The sequence below is a fragment of the Salvelinus namaycush genome, chromosome 23 (genome assembly GCF_016432855.1).
Source record: "Salvelinus namaycush isolate Seneca chromosome 23, SaNama_1.0, whole genome shotgun sequence".
NCBI lineage: Eukaryota > Metazoa > Chordata > Actinopteri > Salmoniformes > Salmonidae > Salvelinus > Salvelinus namaycush.
The window spans coordinates 30,028,151-30,051,592 of record NC_052329.1 but is presented as its reverse complement, the minus strand read 5'-3'; the positions used below and the strand labels follow the sequence as shown (position 1 = coordinate 30,051,592).

At 41.2% G+C, this 23,442-nt stretch overlaps 1 protein-coding gene and 1 pseudogene across 1 annotated transcript in view; both read left to right on the top strand.

The window, feature by feature from the left end:
• Window positions 1-353: 353 nt before the first annotated feature.
• LOC120018630 lies at window positions 354-9,280 on the top strand (annotated as a pseudogene).
• Window positions 9,281-9,900: 620 nt separating this feature from the next.
• LOC120018282 (ubiquitin-associated and SH3 domain-containing protein B-like) overlaps window positions 9,901-23,442 on the top strand; it is a 40,052-nt gene continuing 26,510 nt past the window's right edge. Inside the window, exon 1 of the mRNA XM_038961398.1 lies at window positions 9,901-10,097. Coding sequence (XP_038817326.1) covers window positions 9,970-10,097 — 128 coding nt within the window. The 5' untranslated portion in view covers window positions 9,901-9,969. The remainder of the gene's footprint in view (window positions 10,098-23,442) is intronic.

The window sequence follows — 23,442 nt, the reverse complement described above, 5'->3', positions numbered from 1 at the left end:
CACTTAAATAATACCAAATCAGACTTACCGCCGCACAAGGTAGGCAAACTACCAAAATAATGCAAAGATTTAGTTTAGTTTTCTCAGGAAGAAAAGGGCATGTTCAATGACGCAGCGTTCAGTCAGTCTCGGAGTGTTACGTAAGTCTATCCCTATTCACCTTCATGACTGTAGGGCAAGCTGAGGTGTGAGCGACAACTGGTCACTATGCTATAGGCCTGCTGAAATAGATTCAAGTATCAACATATTTTGGGGGAATATTATTTTAAGAAGAGTAAATAAAGTTCTAAGGTGTGCAACAACTGCCAAACCCACATCCCTTTACTCTATATTTGTAATTTTTCTAGAATGATGTCACAGGTTTGTATGGACAGCTGACTGGGGTACCAAATGCATTGTTGTCTGGGATAGGAGAAAATAAAATCCTGGATTCCTGGTGGGAGACGTGAACAAGTGAGTTATCAGTCAAGTTAATTACTGTCGACTGCCCGTACAGTTTTGCTGTACTACATGTCTTATACTCAGTCCCAGTTTACATAAATACATTATTGAATCCCTTTAACTTTGGAATATTCATTTCTCTCCAGGTGGCAGTTGTGCAGTGAGGTCTATCTGGTCACAAATGCAGACAAGTAAGTACAGTAACATGTAGTAACAGTATTGACACTTTTCTCCCATTCCAGGTATAAGCACTTTGAGTGCTGGGCAACGGCTAATAACTTCCCTGTGGAGAATGTAGCGAATGACGGCAGCACCACCCTCGAGGGCCGGCTAGGAGCAGTGGCTGATAACTCACAGATTGCAGGGGATATGTTCTGTGCAGACCAGAACTTTGATATTGCTCAGGTTCTCCGCTTCTTCAGCTCCAAGGTAAGATAACATATGTGCTCCTTCTGGTGAATAACAACATATACCTCACCTCTGAGAAACTGTAACCAAATTCACAGTGGAGTAGGTTTTTTGGCCTTGTTTACATGTTAGTATCTCTCTCTTTGACTTAGCATGGAGAGCTGGCCATATACTATGAGCAAGAGGAGGGAGAGAAGAGCAGCTCAAGGGGTATAGTGGGGGTATGCTCTGAGACCCACTGGTAGGCAACAGGAAAAATCAACCCATCTTGATACCAATATATTGTTGATAACAGTACTCACATTTGATGACTGTATGGGTCATTTGCCACCAACAGAAAAGCCGAAAAGCCTAGGTATCTCTGTGTATTTTAGGATAACTCGCTTCCTTGAGAAGTCACAGGAGGGAGTGACACCATTGCGTCTGGCCAGTGTGGTGTTCTACTGCCTTTACAACGCCACACTGCCTTACCTCTCAGATTTCCTTATCCTGCAGCCACAAGCCCAGACCGGACCTTCAGCAGGTTCTGGGTCAGTAAGGACTGTGAACATGGGAATGTTTGGGTTCAGTTTTCAATTCAGTGACTTCTGGAAGTGAAATGTATTAATAATTGCCTGTTTTATAGAAGGATTTTCTAGTCATGATTTGAATTTCAATTCACTTTCTCAATTGAAAACTGGATTGACCCCAACCCAGGTTATTACTGTATTGTTAGTACTGTCTATCAAATCAGTTAGCAACTAACACTCGCGTCACAAGACTCCCTGTTTGTCTTTTCACCCAGCAGTGGATTATCAATGAGGAGAAGTTACCTGTGTTTGGCATGAAACTGCCCACAGGGTTCCAGCTCAGTTAACGGAATATGTTGAATGACAAATGGTGTTACTATAGTGTAAGTTTCAGTTCAAGTTGTTATGAAATGAGATTTGTAAATGTCCACTGGAGAGCATGGGAATAGATAGAAAATCATTTAAGCATCACAATATAGTGGAAGGAAGGTGGTATGACTAGAGTGTTAGCTCTATTGGAAAGAGTGATTTGATGATGATGATGTATGTTGACAATATGTATTTCTCTTCTGGATATCACAGGGGCTGTCAGACTACACCAAGTGGCTTGCCCACTATTCTGCCTAGCAACAGGAATACCCTGCCAAACCTACAACATGCCGCTCATATCAATCAATCAAATGTATTTATAAAGCCCTTTTTACATCAGCCGATGTCACAAAGTGCTATAAAGAAACCCAGCCTAAAACCTAAAACAGCAAGCAATGCAGATGTGGAAGCACGGTGGCTAGGAAAAACTCCCTAGAAAGGCAGGAACCTAGGAAGAAACCTAGAGAGGAACCAGGCTCTGAGGGGTGGCCAGTGCTCTTATGGCTGTGCTGGTTTGACATTAAAACAGTACATGGCCAAGATGTTCATAAATGACCAGCAGGGTCAAATAATAATAATCACGGTGGTTGAAGAGGATGCAACAGGTCAGCACCTCCGGAGTAAATGTCAGTTGGCTTTTCATAGCCAAACATTCAGAGATCTGACATGGTTAATGCTCATTTGAGTCCCTGCACGCTTTCTTTTCCAGTACTGCTTTGACAAAGCAGAACTTCATTCTCAAATATGATACCAACATTCCTTGCCAGGTGGTAAGTGTCTTCACTACAGTCTCTCTATTTAAAGGCCCACTCTGATATTTATTAGGTATTTTTGTTCATTTGAATTAATGATACCCATTCATTCTTGAAGAATATCACTTATAAATGTCTCATGAGCCTAGTTCATGACAGTGTATCCTGTGAAAGTCCCTGAGAGAATACTGTTTTACATTTTTCTTCTATATTTTATAGATTAACCACATAGTAAGTCATATACTTCTTGATTTTTGCCTTTTTTTTGGTCTTATCTTTTCTATCTCGAACTCCCTTTCTGTTAATAATGACATCCTATTTGTTTATACAATTTTATAACGTTCTCTTCTTTAACAGTGCAATAGTGTCTGCCACTCTGAAGAGTCTGAAATTCTACATCACAGAAAGTTTAAGAAGAATAACATGTTACTCTGGAGATCACTCTACTCATGTGTCAAATTATTTTGTTTTGTTCAGTTGTTAGCGTAGGACCTTTCCAAACCCATCAGGGCCAAGACCGGCAGTGACGAAGAGACGGATTAACTCCTCGTCACTGCTGGTCTTCAGGACAGAGTTGTTCAGGTCAGCAATAAAAAGACAACGCTCCCTTTTCACACTACTGAGCTGAGCCAAACCAAGCCAAGCTGTACTGTGCTGGCATGGTTACTGTAGTTGTTGTAATTGTCCTGGAAAGGACAATGTGAATGGAACATATCTCCATCCTTCTTCACCACACTATCTGTGTGGGTGGACCATTTCAGATTGTCAGTGATGTGTACGGCAAGGAACTTCTCCACTGTGGTCCCGTTGATGTGGATAGGGGCGTGCTCTCTCTGCTGTCTCCTGAAGACCACGATCAGCTCCTTTGTTTTGTTAACGTTGAGGTTATTTTCCTGGCACCACTCTGCCAGGGCCCTCACCTCCTCCCTGTAGGCTGTCTCGTCATTGTTGGTAATCAGGCTTTCTACTGTTGTGTCGTCTGCAAACTTGATGATTGAGTTGGAGGCATGCGTGGCCACACAGTCATGGGTGAACGGTGAGTACAGGTGGGGGCTGAGCACGCACCCTTGTGGGGCCCCTATAGACTGCCAGTATATTAACGCTAACAATAATGATAAATACAGCTGCGAGCAGCAATCAACAGGGTTCACAGGATGTCAGAAATGACAAGATCAGTCTCATAACAAAGCAAGCACTCTATCATGTAGGAACTATCTTTATATGCAAATAGTGAAAGCATTACCAAGTTTATCTCAATACCACAAGGATTACGCAAGTGAAGTGTAGTGCTGTAGGTTGATTATCTTGGAATGCAGCAGGTAATCATACTTAATGTATTGAGTTTCTATATAAATATGAGTATTTATACATATATACACTGAGTGTACAAAACATTAAGAACACCTGCTCTTTTCAGGACAGGCTGACCAGGTGAATCCAGGTGAAAGCAATGATTCATTTTTTGTTGTTGTTAATTTAACCTTTAACTATTGACGTCACTTGTTAAATCCACTTCAATCCGTGTAGATGAAGGGGAGGAGACAGGTTAAATATTTACAATTGAGACATGGATTGTGTATGTGTGCCATTCAGAGGGTGAATGGGCAAGACAAAATATTTAAGTGACTTTGAACAGGGTATGGTAGTAGGTGCCAGGCGCACCGGTTTGTGTCAAGAACTGCAACTCTGCTGGCTTTTTCATACTCAACAGTTTCCCGTGTGTATCAAGAATGATCCATCACCCAAAGGACATCCGGCCAACTTGACACAACTGTGGGAAGCATTGGAGTCAACATGGGCCAGCATCCCAGTGGATTGCTTTCGACACCTTGTAGAGTCCATGCCCCGAAGAATTGAGGCTGTTCTGAGGGCAAAAGGGGGAGGTACAACTCAGTATTAGTAAGGTGTTGTTAATGTTTTGTACACTCATTGTATATGCTGATTGTGTGCGCAAGCAGCAGAACTTCCAGTTTCTTATTTTCCAAAATAAAAGATCCAGTTTTCAATACATTCATACCACATAATAGGGCAACATTATGTGATTATACTGATCTACTAATCACGATATTTCAAATTGTTCATATGCATAATTAAAATTAACATTATTTTGCATGAAACAAAGTCCACTTGATCAATAGTTATTGGGAGTTTGTGCATGCGTGTTTTTAAAGTCAGAAGTTTACATACACTTAGGTTGGAGTCATTAAAACTCGCTCACAGAGGATCTCGAACAGAGCAGGCCACAAGTCAAAAGCAGCTGGCTGTTTTTTCTATTGAGGTTGGAACAATTCTGAGCTGAATGTAGCTGAACTCACACAACTGTGGCTTTTGTATGTGGGATTGGGTTATGCACCTAATATATTCAGTTACAGAGATCTGATCACTACACCTCTGATTCAGAGTTTGATACACACTTGGTACACAGGCCACATTTAGCTTCCACTCTGGAACAGGGCTTGTCATATACAGTTGAGGTTTACATACACTTAGGTTGGAGTCATTAAAACTAGTTTTTCAACCACTCCACAAATTTCTTGTTAACAAACTATAGTTTTGGCAAGTTGGTTGGGACATCTACTTTGTACATGACACAAGTCATTTTTCCAACAATTGTTTACATACACTAAGTTGACTGTGCCTTTAAATAAAAATTCCAGAAAATGATGGCATGGATTTTGAAGCTTCTAATAGGCTAATTGACGTAATTTAAGTCAATTGGAGGTGTACTTGTGGATGTATTTCAAGGCCTACCTTCAAACTCAGTGCCTCTTTGCTTGACATCATTGAAAAATCAAAATAAATCAGCCAAGACTTCAGAAAAACAATTGTAGACCTCCACAAGTCTGGTTCATCCTTGGGAGCAATTTCCAAATGCCTGAAGGTACCACGTTCATCTGTACAAACAATAGTACACAAGTATAAACACCATGGGACCACGCGCCGTCATACCGATCAGGAAGGAGACGCATTCTGTCTCCTAGAGATGAACGTACTGTGGTGCGAAAGTGCAAATCAATCCCAGAACAACAGCAAAGGACCTTGTGAAGATGCTGGAGGAAACAGGTACAAAAGTATCTATATCCACAGTAAAACGAGTCCTATATCGACATAACCTGAAAGGCCGCTCAGCAAGGAAGAAGCCAAAAACTGCCATAACCAGCCAGACTACGGTTTGTAACTGCACATGGGAACAAAGATCATACTTTTTGGAGAAATGTCCTCTGGTTTGATGAAACAAAAATAGAACTGTTAGGCCATAATGACCATCGTTATGTTTGTAGGAAAAGGGGGAGGCTTGCAAGCCGAAAAACACCATCCCAACCGTGAAGCATGGGGGTGGCAGCATCATGTTGTGGGGCTGCTTTGCTGCAGGAGGAACTGGTGCACTTCACAAAATAGATGGCATCATGAGGACAGAAAATGATGTTGATATATTGAAGCAACATCTCAAGACATCAGTCAGGAAGTGAAAGCTTGGTCGCAAATGGGTCTTCCTAATGGACAATGACCCCAAGCATACTTCCAAAGTTGTGGAAAAATGGCTTAAGGACAACAAAGTCAAGGTATTGAAGTGGCCATCACAAAGCCCTGACCTCAATCCTACAGAAAATTTGTGGGCAGAACTGAAAAAGCGTGTGCGAGCAAGGAGGCCTGCAAACATGACTCAGTTACACCAGCTCTGTCAGGAGGAATGGGCCAAAATTCACCCAACTTATTGTGGGAAGCTTGTGGAAGGCTAGCTGAAACGTTTGACCCAAGTTAAACAATTTAAAGGCAATGCTACCAAGTACTAATTGAGTGTATGTAAACTTCTGACCCACTGGGAATGTGATGAAAGAAATAAAAGCTGAAATAAATAATTCTCTACTATTATTCTGACATTTCACATTCTTAAAATAAAGTGTGGTTCATCTTAAGGACATCCATGGTAGCGACGACAAGTTTGACGTTGATAGGACATGTTGACGCATAAAATCAGATTTTTGATTTGTCAATAAGCTTTTCTCAAACTAGTTAAGATGTACCATGGGCCTAAATTCCACATTTGGTGTCATTTGGTCCTATGGTTCACTAGAAGAAGATTTTTGAAGTATTTCTTGCGTATTGTAGCATATTAGCGTATGTGCTAATATGCATATAATGTTGCCATATATTTCTCAAACTCTTTATGGACTATTGTAAGTCCAAAGAGCAAATTTTGAGTGAATCTGACTTTGTCTATGAGAAGATTTTTTATTATGATGTTATGCATTCGCGTTACAAAGTCAAGAAAGTGCTAATAGTTTCATATTTTTTAAGATATCAATGCAAACTTAACATGGTACATCATGTTAATGGCTTTGATGACCCTAAGGATTTAAATGGACCCGTAAAAAAAATTATTCTGATTTATCAATAACTCAGCCATCTCTTAACCAATCCTTTATCTTTTCTCAAACTAAGCGAAGAGATGAACATTGAGGCAAATTTGTTCAACATGAGGAAAGACACCTACATACAAAGTTTCAAGTCTTCATGTCAAACCGGGCGACGGATATGAGGGTTTAAGTTAGACTGCTTATAATAGTGCCAATCGATGCCATTCTTTTTGATCAAGTTATTCATGGCCTCTAGTTTCCATGCGCCAAATAAATAAAAAAAAGTTACCAGTCTACGCTTGACAACTGTGAACCCCTGCAGGGGAGTCAAATTCATTCCATGGAGGGCCGTGTCTGCAGGTTTTGTTTTTTACTTTCAATTTATACCTAGACAACCAGATGCCCTTAATTCATAAGTCAAATACAAGGGTGTAGAGAACACCCCGCAGACACTCAGCCCCCCCTGTGTGGTCTAATGATTGATTAATGATTTTTGAAAGGTAATTTATTTCTTTAGGCTTATGGGAGATTGTGCATGCGTGTTTTTAAAGGCACCTGTGGGTATCTTTGTGCATCCTCTTACATATATCTAGAGCTGAACATTTATGTATACATTATGTAACTGAGTTTTACAATGAACATTTTAAATGTTCATGTTTGTGTGTTGACTGTACACAGGGGATTACACTCCTATGGACATGAGCAACCTGCCACCGTTCTGGTTAGCTTATCTGACAGCGCTGGCTCAACTGTAAGACACACACACACACGGTAAACTCAGTTGGCAGGCAGGAATGTTCACCAAGGTCGAGTTCAATTCCATTGGGAATTTCGGTTTTTCTTCCTGTACTGATGGAATTATCACTTCATCGATGTTAAACGGTAGGCTAGACGAATCAGATGATAATGAAAAGGAATACCTTTGTTCTCTATTCGTATTTAGGCCCTCTGTCCTCCTCTTTTTTTCAGGAGAAGCAGAAGTGGTTGAGGCCATGAAGTCTTTTGCTGAGCTCGCAGATCAAGCCAGGTTTGTGTGAGATGTTTGGAGGCGCACAGGTTCAGTGGCAATAGTGCCCCTGGTGCGATAGCAAAGGCACAACATCAGTGGATGGTAGTTATTGGATTTGAACCAGCAGCCATCCGGTACTGGTCTACCCCTCTAACCTCTGTCTACATCCTCCCCCACAGAGTTATTGCCTGTCTCTGTGATATGGCTTAAAGATCCAATCTAGGATCTTAAGCACAACAAATTCGTAATGTTTAAAAAGTATATATGCATTTGCAGGATGTAACATATCATATGAAATGGATGATGTAGTACACAATTTGATGACAGAGTACACAAAAAAACAGGGACCACTTTTGGCTCGTAAGCACCACTCAAAACTACTGGCTGAAGTTATACAAATGTTTGAGAGTGCATCTGTAAGTGAGCATTACCTGGTAATGTAACGGTTGGGTTCTCTTGTCCTCCACAGGGTTGCACTACAGGGAATGGACTGGAGCAGGCTGGCCCAGTTGATGGAAGAGAACTTAGAGCTGTGATGGTAAAGACAAGCGTGACATCCCTTGAGTCTGTCATTGATTTGAGGAAGTTAATCTCTTTGCTACCATGAATTAGGCTTTTATATCTGTGACCTTGGAAAGATAAAACATGATCGCCAAATGTCATAGAGCCAGAAAGATTTTCCTGACCACATGACCTGATCAGGAAAAACTCATGGTCCTAAAGAGTTGATTGTCATCAACGAACAGTATGAATTTACATAGTAAGATGTAAGGGCAACTTTTTGTTCACACAGGAAACCACTAATACTGGAACAATCTCTGTCCTATAGGTCTGTGTACTCAGAAGACTGTTTGGGACCAGGTAATCTCAAGATGGTGCAACTGGCAAGACAGGTACAGTATAGAGTTACAATTTTCAAGATGATCTTTTCCTATTATGTTTCTTTGTACTTTTTGTTTATCATTCGTTGTGTTTGCAGTTTGGCTCAGCTGCGAAACTGCCCAGCAGTGGTGGTGCTGTAGGAAGACTGATAAGACTTATACTTTCACATCTTAAACAAAACTGTATACTGTGTACGCAGTGAAATCAATGTAAAAGAGCTTAATTATTTGTCATACTTTGGTCACTTTATTTTGATAGTCCCGCATAAATGGTTCATTGATGCTCAAACTATCAACTGCAACTCTGTTATATAACTTGACTTAACTTGAAACACCACAGCTTCCTACGGTTAGAGCTAAAGTTTGTAGATAGTACTTGAGCATCTATAAACGGGTCCATCTGTAGGCTCTATTATCCAAATCCAGTGTTACCCATACAGTAGTAATGTTGTGCATGTCTTTGCTTTGACACTAGGTGGAGATGAGGAAAGCGTTCTGTGTGATTGTACCATATAACCCATCTGGTACCATTGCAACCAACAGCCAAGAATGATTTTAAATGATCTATAATGGACGTCATTATAATCAATCAAATGTAAAATCTGGAGCTAAGATAACACAACATTATATTTTTCTATTCATGTGCGCAGATTTGTAGCCCATGATATCCTGTATGAATGGTATATGATGAGACTGTTGAGAAATTAATGTGCCATGTAATGGTTTGTGAGTCATTTTATAAATGTAACACATTGTCTTTTTATGAACATTGAATAAATATGGATTATTAATTTATTAGGCAAATGCAGTTTATTAGTAGCCTAAATTCACTTATTTATTTATTGTACCATATTAGACTGAGTCTAACGTTACTCTGTATTACATATTGCTCCCTATCTACAATTCTCTTTTATTTTTGGCTCAAGCTATACTGAATAGTCTATTATTATGCTAGTATGCCTATTATTATTCGGCTACTATAATTTAGGATACTGCTATGGGTCCCATACAGAGTAGAGGCGAAAATTAATAATAAATCCCGTGCGCTCTGCACGTATCTTTCCTTTTTAAATTCAAAACGCAGCAGCATACATAATTTCAGATTCTGGGGGCGGGGAGGGAGCACCCGCGACCGCACTTGCTCACAAAAATTATCGGTTGTAGACTATTAGATATCTTTCTCCACCACTCGCTACAGTATCGTAGACTGGATCTAGTCTGAAACCAATGGAATCCTGAATCATGGCTGCAAAAGAGGATCTCTTCAGCAAAATCATCCCGCGAAGCCTTCGGCCGAAAGTATCGGGCACTGTGAAATATGGATCGAATTTGGACGTCCTCTTATCGATGGGTTTCCCCAAAGCCAGGGCGTAAGTAGGCTACTGTGTACTTTATCCGAGTCACTCGTAGAGTGAACACTAGCTCTTTGGGTATAGTTTTAGCATGTGTTAAAATGACAATTTGTATTGTTACAAAATAATGTTTTCTGACGCACTGTCGTATTTCACCTTTGAAGGCAATGTATTGATCCCCATTCTCTTTCTCACCATGCGCAATTGGCTGGCAGGCGCCTACTTTTCCTCATGACCAGAAACTTTCACGCAACCTGCACTCAGGGGTAGGGGTAGACGTATTATCCAAAAATAAAATCCGGGACACTCAAGTTAGTATGATATGTTACATTGGTAGGGTATATATTATTTTTGGATCCATTTCGTATGATGTGTTACGAATTACAATTCATATGATGTGTTGCGAATTACAATTCGAATGATGTGTTACTGATTTAAAATTGATTAAATTTAGATTTTCTATCACTGGCCTACACACATTGCTCCATAATGTCAGTGGAAATATGCTTTTAGACATTTTTTACAAATTAATAAAAAATGAAAAGCTGAAATGTCGAGTCAATAAGTATTAAATCCGTTTGTTATGGCAAGCCTAAATAAGTTTAGGAGTAAAAATGTATCACTTACCAAGTCACATAATAAATTGCATGGACTCACTCGGTGTGCAATAATAGTCTTGAGGAGTTTTGAATGACTACCTCATCTCTGTACCCCACACATACAATTATATGTAAGGTCTCTCAGTCGAGCAGTGAACTTCAAACACAGATTCAACCACAAAGATCAGGGTGGTTTTCCAATGCCTCGCAAAGAAGGGTACCTATTGGTAGTAAAAAAAAATTAGACATTGAAAATCCCTTTGAGCATGGTGAAGATAATAATTACACTTTTGATTGTGTTTCAATATACCCAGTTACTACAAAGATACAGGCATCCGGAGAGGAAGGAAACCACTCAGGGATTTCATGGTGGTGACTTTAAAACAGTTACATAGTTTAATGGCTGTGAACTGAGGATGGATCAACAACATTATAGTTACTCCACAGTCCTAACCTACATGAGTGAAAAGAAGGAAGCTTTTACAGAATAAAAATATTCAAAAACATGCATCCTGTTTGTAATAACGCACTCATGTAAAACTGATAAAAAATTAGGCAAAGAAATTAACTTTTTTTCTGAATACAAAGTGTTATGTTTGGGGAAAATCCAACACATCACTGAGTACCACTCTTCATATTTCCAAGCATGGTGGTGGATGCATCATGTTATGGGTATGCTTGTCATTGGCAATGACTAGGGAGTTTTTTAGGATAAAAATAAATGGAATAGAGCTAAGCACAGGTAAAATCCTAAAGGAAAACCTGGTTCATTCTGCTTTTCAACAGACAATGGGAGGAAAATTCACATTTCAGCAGGACAATAACCTAAAATACAAGGCCAAATATATACTGGAGTTGCTTACCAAGATGACATTGAATGTTCCTGAGTGGCCTAGTTACAGTTTTGACTTAAATCAGCTTGAGAATCTATGGCAAGACTTGAAAATGGCTGGCTAGCAATGATCAACAACCAACTTGACAGAGCTTGAAGAATTTGAAAAAGAATAATGTGCTATTATTGTACAATCCAGGTGTGTAAAGCTCTTAGAGACTTACCCAGAAAGACACAGCTATAATCACTGCCAAAAGGTGATTCTAACTTGTTGACTGAGGGGTGTGGAATAATTATGTAAATTAGATATTTCTATATTTAATACATTATATGTATATTTTCAATACATTTGCAAACATTTCTAATAACATGTTTTCACTTTGTCATTATGGGGTATTGTGTGTAGATGGGTGAGGAAAAATATATTTAATCCAATTTGAATTCAGGCTGCAACACAACAAAATGTGGAATAAGTCAAGGGGTATGAATACTTTTTGAAGGCACTATATGATATGTTATGAATTCCAATTTGTTGTGGCTAATGTTAGCTAGGTGGGTAATGTTAATGTTAGCTAAGTGGCTACTGTTAGCTAGGCTAGGGGTTAGGGTTAAGGTTAGGAGTTAAGTTAAAGGGTTAAGATTGGGGTTAGGGGAAGGGTTAGCTAACATGCTAAGTAGCTAAAAAGTAGTAAGTAGTTGCAAAATGCTGAAGTTGTCCGTGATGAGATTCAGGCTGTGTTCACGTTATACGACCATCCACCTTTTTGTTTTTACCTTAAGTAACAGCCTGGCCTCATAGAATAGATGTAACAATCTGGGCAATTCGGGCCACTCAAATTAGTATGATATGGTAGCCCTTTACAGTCTTACACGTATACTTGTTGAAATTGGAAGATTTGGGCCCTAATAAACACCTAAATTGGAGGTTAGTGGCCGTACAGTAACATGCTATACATGACGTCAGATCTCTGGCTGTATGGGTTTTACAAGCAGCCCATAAGTATTTTCATGTGACCACTAACGGTTGATTAAAAAACTAAAATCAACAATAGAAAATCAAGACAAACTACCAACACCATTAAAACAGGTAACCCGAATGTTGCGTGTTCGAATCTCATCGCAGACAATTTTAGCTAATAAACAACTTTGCAACTACTTACTACTTTTTAGCTACTTTGCAACTACTTTTTAGCTACTTTGCAACTACTTTTTAGCTACTTTGCAACTACTTAGCATGTTAACTAACCCTTCCCCTAACCTTAACCCGTTAACTTAACTCCTAACCCTAACCTTAATGCCTAGCCCCTTGCTTAGCTAACATTAGCCACCTAGCTAAACTTTAGCCACAACAAATTGGAATTCGTAACGTACAATACGTATTGCAAATTCGTAATATTTTGTACGAATTGGAATTTGTAACATACCATACTAAATGGATCCACAAGTTAATACATACTATACAAAACGTAACATATTATACTAATTTCAGTGTCTCGGATTTGTTTTTACTGTATCGCGTCTATCCCTGAGTCCAGGTTGTCTTATGTAACAATACAAAACATAACATATCATACTAATTTGAGTGCCCCCGATTTTTGTTTACTATGTAACGTCTACTCTATGACACCGGGCTGTCTCAATAGGTCATGTCATAGGCTACTGTAATCATGAATGTTGCTCTTGGTCTGGGTTGGAGTTTGGTGCACAATAGACATTAATGGTAGTTGGTGGAGACTGTATGTAAGCTGGAATTCTTATAAATGCTGATGGTATTGATGAGATGAGATATACACTTCACCTACACAGATATGATAGCCAACAGAAAACGTTTTTAAGTCTGGAAGAAACTGAAATTACGTGACCTTGAGAGAGAGAGAGTGTTTGTGTGTCATATGGATCACGCTCAATCTTATGTTTTGAGCTGAATGGATTGACTGTTCTTGATGTGACCAAATTACTGCAGCACAGTATACAACTGTTATGTCAGCTGGGTCCTCACTTGGAGAGACACAGACTCAGACAGACCCACCATGTAAGGAAGCATTTACAGTTGTCCTCATGTCACCATTATAGAGAGTAAATACATTGTTAACTTTTCAAATTTATATCAATTGCATAATTTCTATGTGATCAGGATCACAACCCACATCATTGTTCAGTAAAATATAAAAAATGCATCCCAGTGGTTATTATCATAGTTATTCACAATAGTATTGTTTTACATCTCACACTTTTAAGTCCCAGTCTCAAATCTGTATTACCTCCTAGACATTGAGGTCAGATGTCATAGGGAGTCTGTTGTGACTTGCATGCTGAATGGTCACAGACATTACGCATGCGCACACACACACGGCAGTAGGAATGCCTCGAGGCTCCCTTTGTCAGCAGAGAGAGAAAGAAAGCGGGAGAGAGAATGCCTAGAAGCTGTGAGTGAAGCCACAAGCTCTTTTACATTAGACAGCCCGTGACTGCTTAGCCATGACAGAGCAAGTTATTAATAACCTCTTTCTCTCTATCTCTCTCACTCAAGTATTGACCCACTACATTTCCTGACTGACTTAAAGGGACATGCACTAGGAGAATCATCATATCTGCCACCTCTGTCACTGACTAGTGTTTTGGTCCAGGGAGGGGGAGAAGGGGTTGCCTGAGAGCATGTTGGATTCACTGGACGCTGTGAATGGACTGAAATAGTCAAGCAGTCGGATATTCACTTAGATGCTTAGGAGAATGACAATGCAGAAGGGGAACAAAGCTGGGTCAGCATCAACTGACATTTACTAGATATTCTATGGGGGAGATGAACCACAGTAGCTACAGTGTGTGAGAGATATCACTGAGGAGTGAAAGAGCAAAAGGCAACAATGTACCGAATAACATCTGGGATGTTGAAACTCAGTCACGAGGTGCTGCTTTTCAGACTTGCTTTCTACACATTGTCATTGTGCCAAACATACAACCCTTCAGCAGGGATTTGATTCCAGTCGTACCCGGTGGTGCGTGCTGTGCACTCCCAAAATAAAGATAAATATAGCTGTAAACAGCCATGCCAGGGCTCACACTTTGGCCCCATAGCGCCACCACCAGGAAAAAATTGACACATTTCCCTAGGATGAACTGTACTCCTTACCACGCTTGCCAAATATCAGAACTCAACATCAAAAGATCATGCAATATGCTTCTGTTGGTTTTTGGACCAATTTTAATGATGTTGACTACTTTAAACGTCTTCTTCTCCACAACTGCTAGACCAATTGGCACCAAATTTGGTAAATAGCATCTATGTACCGATATCTTTAAACACACTATTTTCCAGGACTACCTCAAACAATATGTCTGCTATGAGCCAATGAGCTTGCATTAATGTTTTTCCTGCCAAATGGCGCCACCATGTGGCCAAACTGAACCATACAGTACAGGTTAGCTGGACTCATATCCCTGAGCATGTGTGCAACATTTAATCAATCATCAAACAGATCAAGAGATATAAACATGTGCCCGTTATAGCACCACTGTGTGGTTGACCTGAATGTGATTGCATACGTTGAGTATAGACAGTGATTGGAACATCAAGTTTTGTTACAATACAAATATCTGTGTGTGATTTATATGCATTAATGTGCCAGACCACGCCCACATTAATATTTATTAGTCAGTAGCGGCCATGTTGTTTGAGATGCTAGCCTGGAAAATATTGGGTTGAGAGACCTTGGTCCATACATACTATATATCATGTTTCACGCAAATCGGTCATTCGCTGCCAGAGGAGTAGTGTTTTAACAAAGAATTACAAATGGCAGAAAATCCATCATTGCGGACCTTATGGGTTGTTGAGGCTCATTTGTTCCTTGTGAGGAGAGGGACCTATGTACCGACTAGGGTTGCAAAGGGTCGGAAACGTTCTGTTAAATTTGCTGAAATTTTCCATGGGAAGTAAAGCCCTGGAATATGGGGAATTTTGCTTAAATCCATCAAAAAAGTTAGCTTATAACAGTGAACTTTTTTTTTGTGGGATACACATAAGGCAATTCTAGGTCTTGTGGCATATTTTGGTTAAACTATCCCCAATTCAATGGAATTGCAACCCTCTGCATGCACAGTGCATTCTTCCATCACATGTACAGCTGATTCTCAAGATCTTGCACACTAATGAGATGCTATTGAGCCCACACTACTACACTGTATGAGCCAAGGACTACATGCTTTCTGGTAAGTATTGATTACAATACCAGGTGGGGTGAATATATTTTATATGACATACTTGATTTTTTGTTAATTAGTAAATAATAGCCTACGGCAAAGTGTGTTTAAATAATTTCTAACAGCATTCTCACATAGGTGTTCCTTTTGTGCATGTGTGAAAGGGCAGTGTGTAGTGCAAAAGAGATTGCATCATCTGTGCATCTGTTGGGGCGGTATGCAAATTGGAGTGGGTCTAGGGTTTCCAGGATGATGGTGTTGATGTGAGCCATGACCAGCTTTTCAAATCACTTCATGGCTACTGACGTGAGTGCTACGGGGCGGTAATCATTTAGGCAGGTTACCTTCGCTTTCCTGGGCACAGGGACTATGGTGGTCTGCTTGAAACATGTAGGTATTACAGACTGTCAGTGAAGACACTTGCCAGTTGGTCCGTGCATGGGCTCCTGAGTGGCACAGCGGTCTAAGGCACTGCATCTCATTGCAAGAGGCGTCATTACAGTCTCTGGTTCGAATCCAGGCTGTATCACATCCGGCCGTGATTGGGAGTCCCATAGGGCGGCACACAATTGGCCCAGCGTCGTCCGGGTTTAGCCGGGGTAGGCCGTCATTGTAAATAAGATTTTGTTCTTAACTGACTTGCCTAGTTAAATAAAGGTAAGACAATTGCTCTGAGTACAAGTCCTGGTAATCCGTTTTATGAATGTTGACCTGTTTAAAGGTCTGGCTCACATCGGCTACGGATAGCGTGATCACACAGTTATTCGGAACAGCTGGTGCTCTCATTCATTCTTCAGTATTGCTTGCCTGAAAGTGAGCATAAAAGGCATTTCGCTCGTCTGGTAGGCTCGTGTCTGGGTTTCCCTTTGTAGTCCGTAATAGTTTGCAAGCCCTGTCACATCCGACAAGCGTCAGAGCGGTGTAGTATGATTCAATTTTAGTCCTGTATTGACACTTTGCCTGTTTGATGGTCCGTCTGAGGGCATAGCGGGATTTCTTATAAGCGTCCGGATTAGTGTCCTGCTCCTTGAAAGCGGCAGCTCTAGCCTTTAGCTCGGTACGAATGCTGCCTGTAATCCATGGCTTCTGGTTGGGATATGTATGTGCGGTCACTGTGGGGATGACGTCGTTGATGCACTTATTGATGAAGCTCGTGACTGAGGTGGTATACTCCTCAATGCCATTGGATGAATCACTGAACATATTCCAGTCTGTGCTAGCAAAACAATCCTTCAGCGTAGCATCCACGTCATCTGATCACTTTTGAGCGAGTCACTGGTACTTCCTGCGTTAGTTTTTGCTTGTAAGCAGCAATCAGGAGGATAGAATTATGGTCAGATTTGCCAAATGGAGGACGAGGGAGAGCTTTGTATGCGTCTCTATGTGTGCGGTAAAGGTGGTCTAGAGTTTTTTTCCCTCTGGTTGCACATGTGACATGCTGGTAGAAATGAGGTAAAACGGATTTAAGTTTGCCTGCATTAAAGTCCCCGGCCACTAGGAGCGCCGCTTCTGGATGAGCATTTTCTTATTTGCTTATGGCCCCATACAGCTCGTTGAGTGCGGTCTTAGTGCCAGCATCGGTTTGTGGTGGTCAATAGACGACGACAAAAAATATAGATAAACTCTCTTGGTAGATGTGGTCTACAGTTTATCATGAGGTACTCAACCTCATGTGAGCAATAACGCGAGACTAATATTACACATCGCGCACCAGCTGTTATTGAAAAATAGACACACACCCCCACCCCTGTTCTGTCCTGCCGCTGCACGGAAAACCCAGCCAAATGTATATTATCCGTGTCATCTTTCAGCCCTGACTCGGTGAAACATAAGACATTACAGTTTTTTGTATTTATTTTTGTATTTCTTAAAACTATTACCTCTTTTTCTCCCCAATTCCGTGGTATCCAATTGGTAGTTACAGTTTTCTCTCATTGCTGCAACTCCTGTACGGACTCAAGAGGCAAAGGTCGAGAGCCGTGCGTCCTCCAAAACACAACCCAGCCAAGCCGCGCTGCTTCTTGACACAATGCCCGCTTAACCCGGAACACAGCCGCACCAATGTGTCGGAGGAAACACCGTACACCTGGCGACGGTGTCAGCGCGCATTGCGCCCGTCCCGCCACAGGAGTTGCTAGAGCGTGATGGGGCAAGAACATCCCTGCCAGCCAAACCCTCCCCTAACCCGGACGACACTGGGCCAATTGCGCAACACCCCATGGGTCTCCCGGTCGTGGCCGGCTGCGACAGAGCCTGGACTCGAACCAGGATCTCTAGTGGCACAGCTAGCACTGCGATGCAGTGCCTTTGACAACGGTGCGCCAGGTAGCCTAGTGGTTAGAGCATTGGACTAGTAACCATAAAGGTTGCAAGATTGAATCCCCGAGCTGACAAGGTAAAAATCTGTGGTTCTGCCCCTAAACAAGGCAGTTAACCGACTTGTTCTTAACTGACTTGCCTAGTTAAATAAAGATTAAATAAAAAATAAAAAAACTGCCACTCATTACTGCCACGCAGACATTAGTTTTTAATGTCCCGTAGGATAGTCTCGAACAGAGATCATCCAATTTATTTTCCAGTGATTGCACGTTGGCCATTAGAACGGATGCTAGAGGCGGGTTACCCACTCGCTGACAGATTCTCACAAGGCATGCCGATCTCTGCCCCCTATATTTCCATATTTTCTTCACGCGAATGACAGGGATTTGGGCCTGGTCTCGGAGAAGCAGTATATCCTTCGCGTCGGACTCATTAAAGAAAAAATCTTCGTCCAGTTCGAGGTGAGTAATCTCTGTTCTGATATCCAGAAGCTGTTTTCGGTCCTAAGTGACGGTAGCAGCAACATTATGTACAAAATAAGTTACAAACAATGGGTAAAATCACAAAAAATAGCACAGTCGGTTAGGAGCCCGTAAAACGGCAGCCATCCCTTCCGGCACCATTATAAATCCAAGGAGAACCGGAATAATGAACGCCTACAAATATAATAGGGTTTCACCCAGCTTCGCTGCTTGAACCCCTAATGAATGTACATTTTTTTAGGGCACCCCAAGGGCCAATGATTTGACCCTGCACTTGAGGCTTCTCGGTTGGTTGTGCCATGCACTCAGTATACTGGTGTAGTATACTGGTGTCTAATGTACAACTCTGCCCTTAGGGGGGAAAGCCCTCTCTCATTTCACTTCACTGTCTGTTTGGCATCAGTTCCTTTTTATTTGGTTGATAGTAAATAATGCACTAAACATACAACACAAGAATAGAGGGTATGAAACCCTGAATAGAGGGTATGAAACCCTGAATAGAGGGTATGACACGCTCTATTCTTGTGTTGTATGTTTAGTGCATAATTGTCTCAAGACAAGACAATCAATTAAAATGGTTAAGGAATTTAGCAAAGAAAATGTTTATGGCACTTGCTTAGACTCCAACAATGACCAGATACCCTATTTTCTGCCACTGACTGACATCATTCTCACAGTCTACAAACAAATGACTCTTTTGGTTTGCATTTACACCAAGGGTTCAAAACAATACAGCCTCAGAGATGCTTTTGTGAAATGCTGTCCTTGAGGTTTGTCGTTTCTCCCTCAGTATCTGCTACGACTGACTAAAACAGTGTTCATTAATTGGAACACATTAGTACGGTTTTGATTTGATTAATTAGCATCCTCATTAGCCGACGCCAATGGCGACAGCTAGTCTGGCATTGGACAGTGTTCTTCCCATCTGAATTCCTCTGTTCTTGAGCTGCTATCTGATAATCATGCTCTGAGTTCCCAATACTGTCTGGGGACTTCATTTATACTGAGGTCCATGGCTTGGTCTGATGCAGGCTTTCAGATTCTCTTCCAAGTCTTCTACTACTTGGTTTAAGCTGATGATGACCAAAAATATATTTAGGAAGACATAGCCTGTACAGTTTCTTTATAACAATATATTTACTCTATATCTATATTCTGTATAACTGTGTACTGTATATGTTTTTATGATTATATTTACTCTAAGTAAAAGCTGGAAAAGAGTAGGTATATAATATCTCATTATTCTGCACATGACTCTTTTCCAGGGATGTTCACCACACATTTCGTGTGTAGTAGTAAATGCGGCTTTCACCAATTAACTATGCTCACCGCATAATCCAAAATTGCAATGCACTGCAGCTTCCAGGGATATTTCTGGCTCATACGATTTGGTTTAGTGCAGGCAAACACTGTTTTTGAAATCTCTGAACATTGCAGCATAGTCGCAGTTCAAGTAACACAGTATGCTACGAATGCTGTCTGAGCATACCCCCCGGTTTCTGAGCAGTTTAGTTTATCATTTGTTATCTCCACACCTCTGTATTGTTCTGTGTATTTGCCGGAGAGGTTTGTGGAAAATTGTGGAAATATGCTGGTACCTATGTGCTGTTTCTGTCTTGCCTTCCGCTGTGATGATGAGTGGGACATATCTGTTAACTGTGGCTGGAAAGTCTGAAGTGTTGGAGCATGAGTGGACGACATAGTTGCTGACACAGTGGAACCTATATTTTCAAGGGAATTGCTCTAGCTGCCTCCCACTTCTTAAGCAGCAACATTGGATGTAGAATAGCGCTTTTATTATGCATGATTCTTTTTTGGGGTGTTTTTGTTCAGGTCATTTTCTCTGTCTTTGAAATAGTTATGTAAATGAGATTCCTTGGATTGCTTAACATATTGTTTAACATATCAGTGGGGTTCACTTTTTTTGCCACAGGAGCCATTAGTTATTCTATCATACATATTACAATTCTAAGAGCAAACGTTACATTTATATGCCAACTTTGCACTAACGTTACATTAACGCTGCATCACTCTGTAGTGGGAGGATCAACCGAGGGTGTGTAAATGTCATGTGTTTCCTTCCTAAGAGAGGTACATCACTGAATATAACCCTCATGTCCATAATGCCTTTAAAGTTCTGTCTGGAAACTCAGGACACCACATCATGTGATCATTGTTCTCCAACATCACGCAACAGGACCAGTTAAAGAGGCTATACAGGACCTTTGGATAGAGATATTTTCCTGAAATGACCTCATTGGCCAGAGAAAGTGGCAAACGTTTCAAAGGATTTGTGCGGTTTCATGAGATAATAAATTGATTCATATTATATCATGAACCTCACAGCCAAGATTCAAGCAAACATAGAACGTCAATTATTAGCAACTCAACCTCCACAGTGTATCTTTGGTCTGTCCAGACGCTCAGATACCATATCATGTTGTCATTGTTGTCTCCAATATCACACAGTATGGTCAGTTAAGAAAGGCTGCTTTAAAATCCCATGGGTGACCAGCACAAAGAGAGAAGTGTGCCAGTCTGCTCTCCTCAATGCTGCCTATTGTCTCGCCAGTCTGACGAGGCCTGGCCACAGTTGCTGACATACCCGCAGGTGCCCGCCTTGGCATATTTTGGGACTGACAGCTGTGCTCCTTCGGTCCCCTCTGCTACTAGTACCGTCTCTGCCCCTTTCTGTCCCCCTGGCCTGCGAGGCAGCTGTTGTTTGCATTAAGTCGTACAGGGTTCGTTCAGAGTGAGACTGACGGCGTTGCATCTGTTCAGTGATGCCATCAGCAACAGACGACTAGGAGCTTTGCAACAGACACATTGGAGACAAAGCACATTTACAATCCAGCCTTTCTGTACCTTCACCTCACACATGCACTAGCAGTAGCTGAGCTGATCCTGCTTGGAAACACACCATCTTGTGTGGATGCAATGTGGTCCATTGGTAACTGCTTTTTAGCTTGCCATCCTTTTTGTGTGTACTCTGTGTTTGTGTGTGTATTCTGTGTATGTGTCTGTGTTTGTTTGTATAGTTGTGGCTGCGCCATATGTGTCTGTGCTATCTTTGCCAGGACTATGACAGCCAATCCAAGAGCTAGTGTCCTTCCAGCCTCATGCTTCCAGCATACTGCGGCATCCAAACCGCTGACTGGAGTCCCTATGTTTGGACATAGGGAGCTGCAACTCCCTGTCAGTTTGCTGGATATTGGGTCCAAATGATCAGAGATGAAATCACAATTGATGCGCTTTTAATTACAATTTGATATGATGACGGGTGTGCGTGAATGACAAAATGTTTATGTCAAAATGCATTTGCCCTCATACTGTGTGCCTGTGCAATGATAAGCAGATGCCCATATATGATGCAGCCTACTTTATCATTGTTATGTACACAGTACATAGCTACTGTATGTTTACTGTGAACATTTATACATATGTGTAGCATACTGTATCCAGTTTTCACCTACTGCCCTACTAGCAATGTGAAAAACAAAGGTGTGTACCAACCCAGAGTCAGAAACAACTCACTGGAGAAACAGCAATGTGTTTTATAGCCTAAATAATGTCATTACGATTAGTGACAGAGATTCCCCTGAGTTCTGTGAATGTAGACTAGGCACTGAACCAGAGGAGCTTTCTTGACTCTGTACTAGAGTCGTAATGACAAGGCAAGTGTGTTTGAGGCTTGGTTTGGCAAGCACAAGGAACTTACAGCTGTGGAGCATCTTTTGCGGGCTGTGGCTGTGCACACTGTCTTTCTGAACTGGATGGTTAATTTCTGAACTGGATGGTTCCTTCCTTAACCAGAAGTCTCTTCATCGGATTTTTATCAAAGAGGCTAGCATTTAAATGTATAACGCATGCTGTACAGTGCATTCGGAAAGTATTCTAAAATGTATTCAATTGTTTTTTTTCTCCTCATCAATCTACACACAATACCCCATAATGACAAAGCAAAAACTGGTTTTTAGAAATGTTTGCAAATGTATTTAAAAAAAACAACAGAACTATCACATTTAAGTATTCAGCCTCGAGTCTTCTTGGGTATGACGGTACATGCTTGGCATGCCTGTATTTGGGGAATTTTTCAAATTCTCTCAATCTCTGTCAGGTTGGATGGGGAGCGTCTCTGCACAGCTATTTTCAGGTCTCTACAGAGATCTTCGATCTGTGGATAAGTAAAGACCTCCCTCACAAATAATTTGAGCATAATTGTAGCGTGGTAGATAATTGCAGTCAGTGTGGTAGAGCACAGTGAGGGGAGTTTTGTCTGAACAGTAAGTCCTTCATTTACCCCTCAAGTCTTCCTCTAGACATCAATGAAATGCATAATGAGAGGAAAACACAGCAGAGAATTAGTCGTCAGTAAAAGCCTTAATGTTGTTGCTCATGGGGCTCTGAATCCAGCGAGAGTCTGCATGTGAGAGTGGGCTTACAAATATTCTACATTGACACATGTTATTAATAAGAATATGTCTGTCTGTCTGTCTGTCTGTCTGTCTGTCTGTCTGTCTGTCTGTCTGTCTGTCTGTCTGTCTGTCTGTCTGTCTGTCTGTCTGTCTGTCTGTCTGTCTGTCTGCCTGCCTGCCTGCCTGCCTGCCTGCCTGCCTGCCTGCCTGCCTGCCTGCCTGCCTGCCTGCCTGCCTGCCACAGTGCAATAAGATGTGATGTTCCAATGCCGTTTAAATTGTGCAGTTCAATATTTAGTTCAATTAAATTCACCACCCCCTAACTTTCAACTCAAAACACATCTTCACTGCTCCTGGGAGTAGATCAACAAATGCCTCTCAAGTTATTATACTACTTCCTCGTGTTTCTGTTGGACTGTGAGAGTAGAGGCAGGCAAACACATAGAGGCTGTAACAATGTACAGGAAAACAGGAAAAAGAGGATCAGTTCTATTAACGTGAGGAGGACGGAATTCT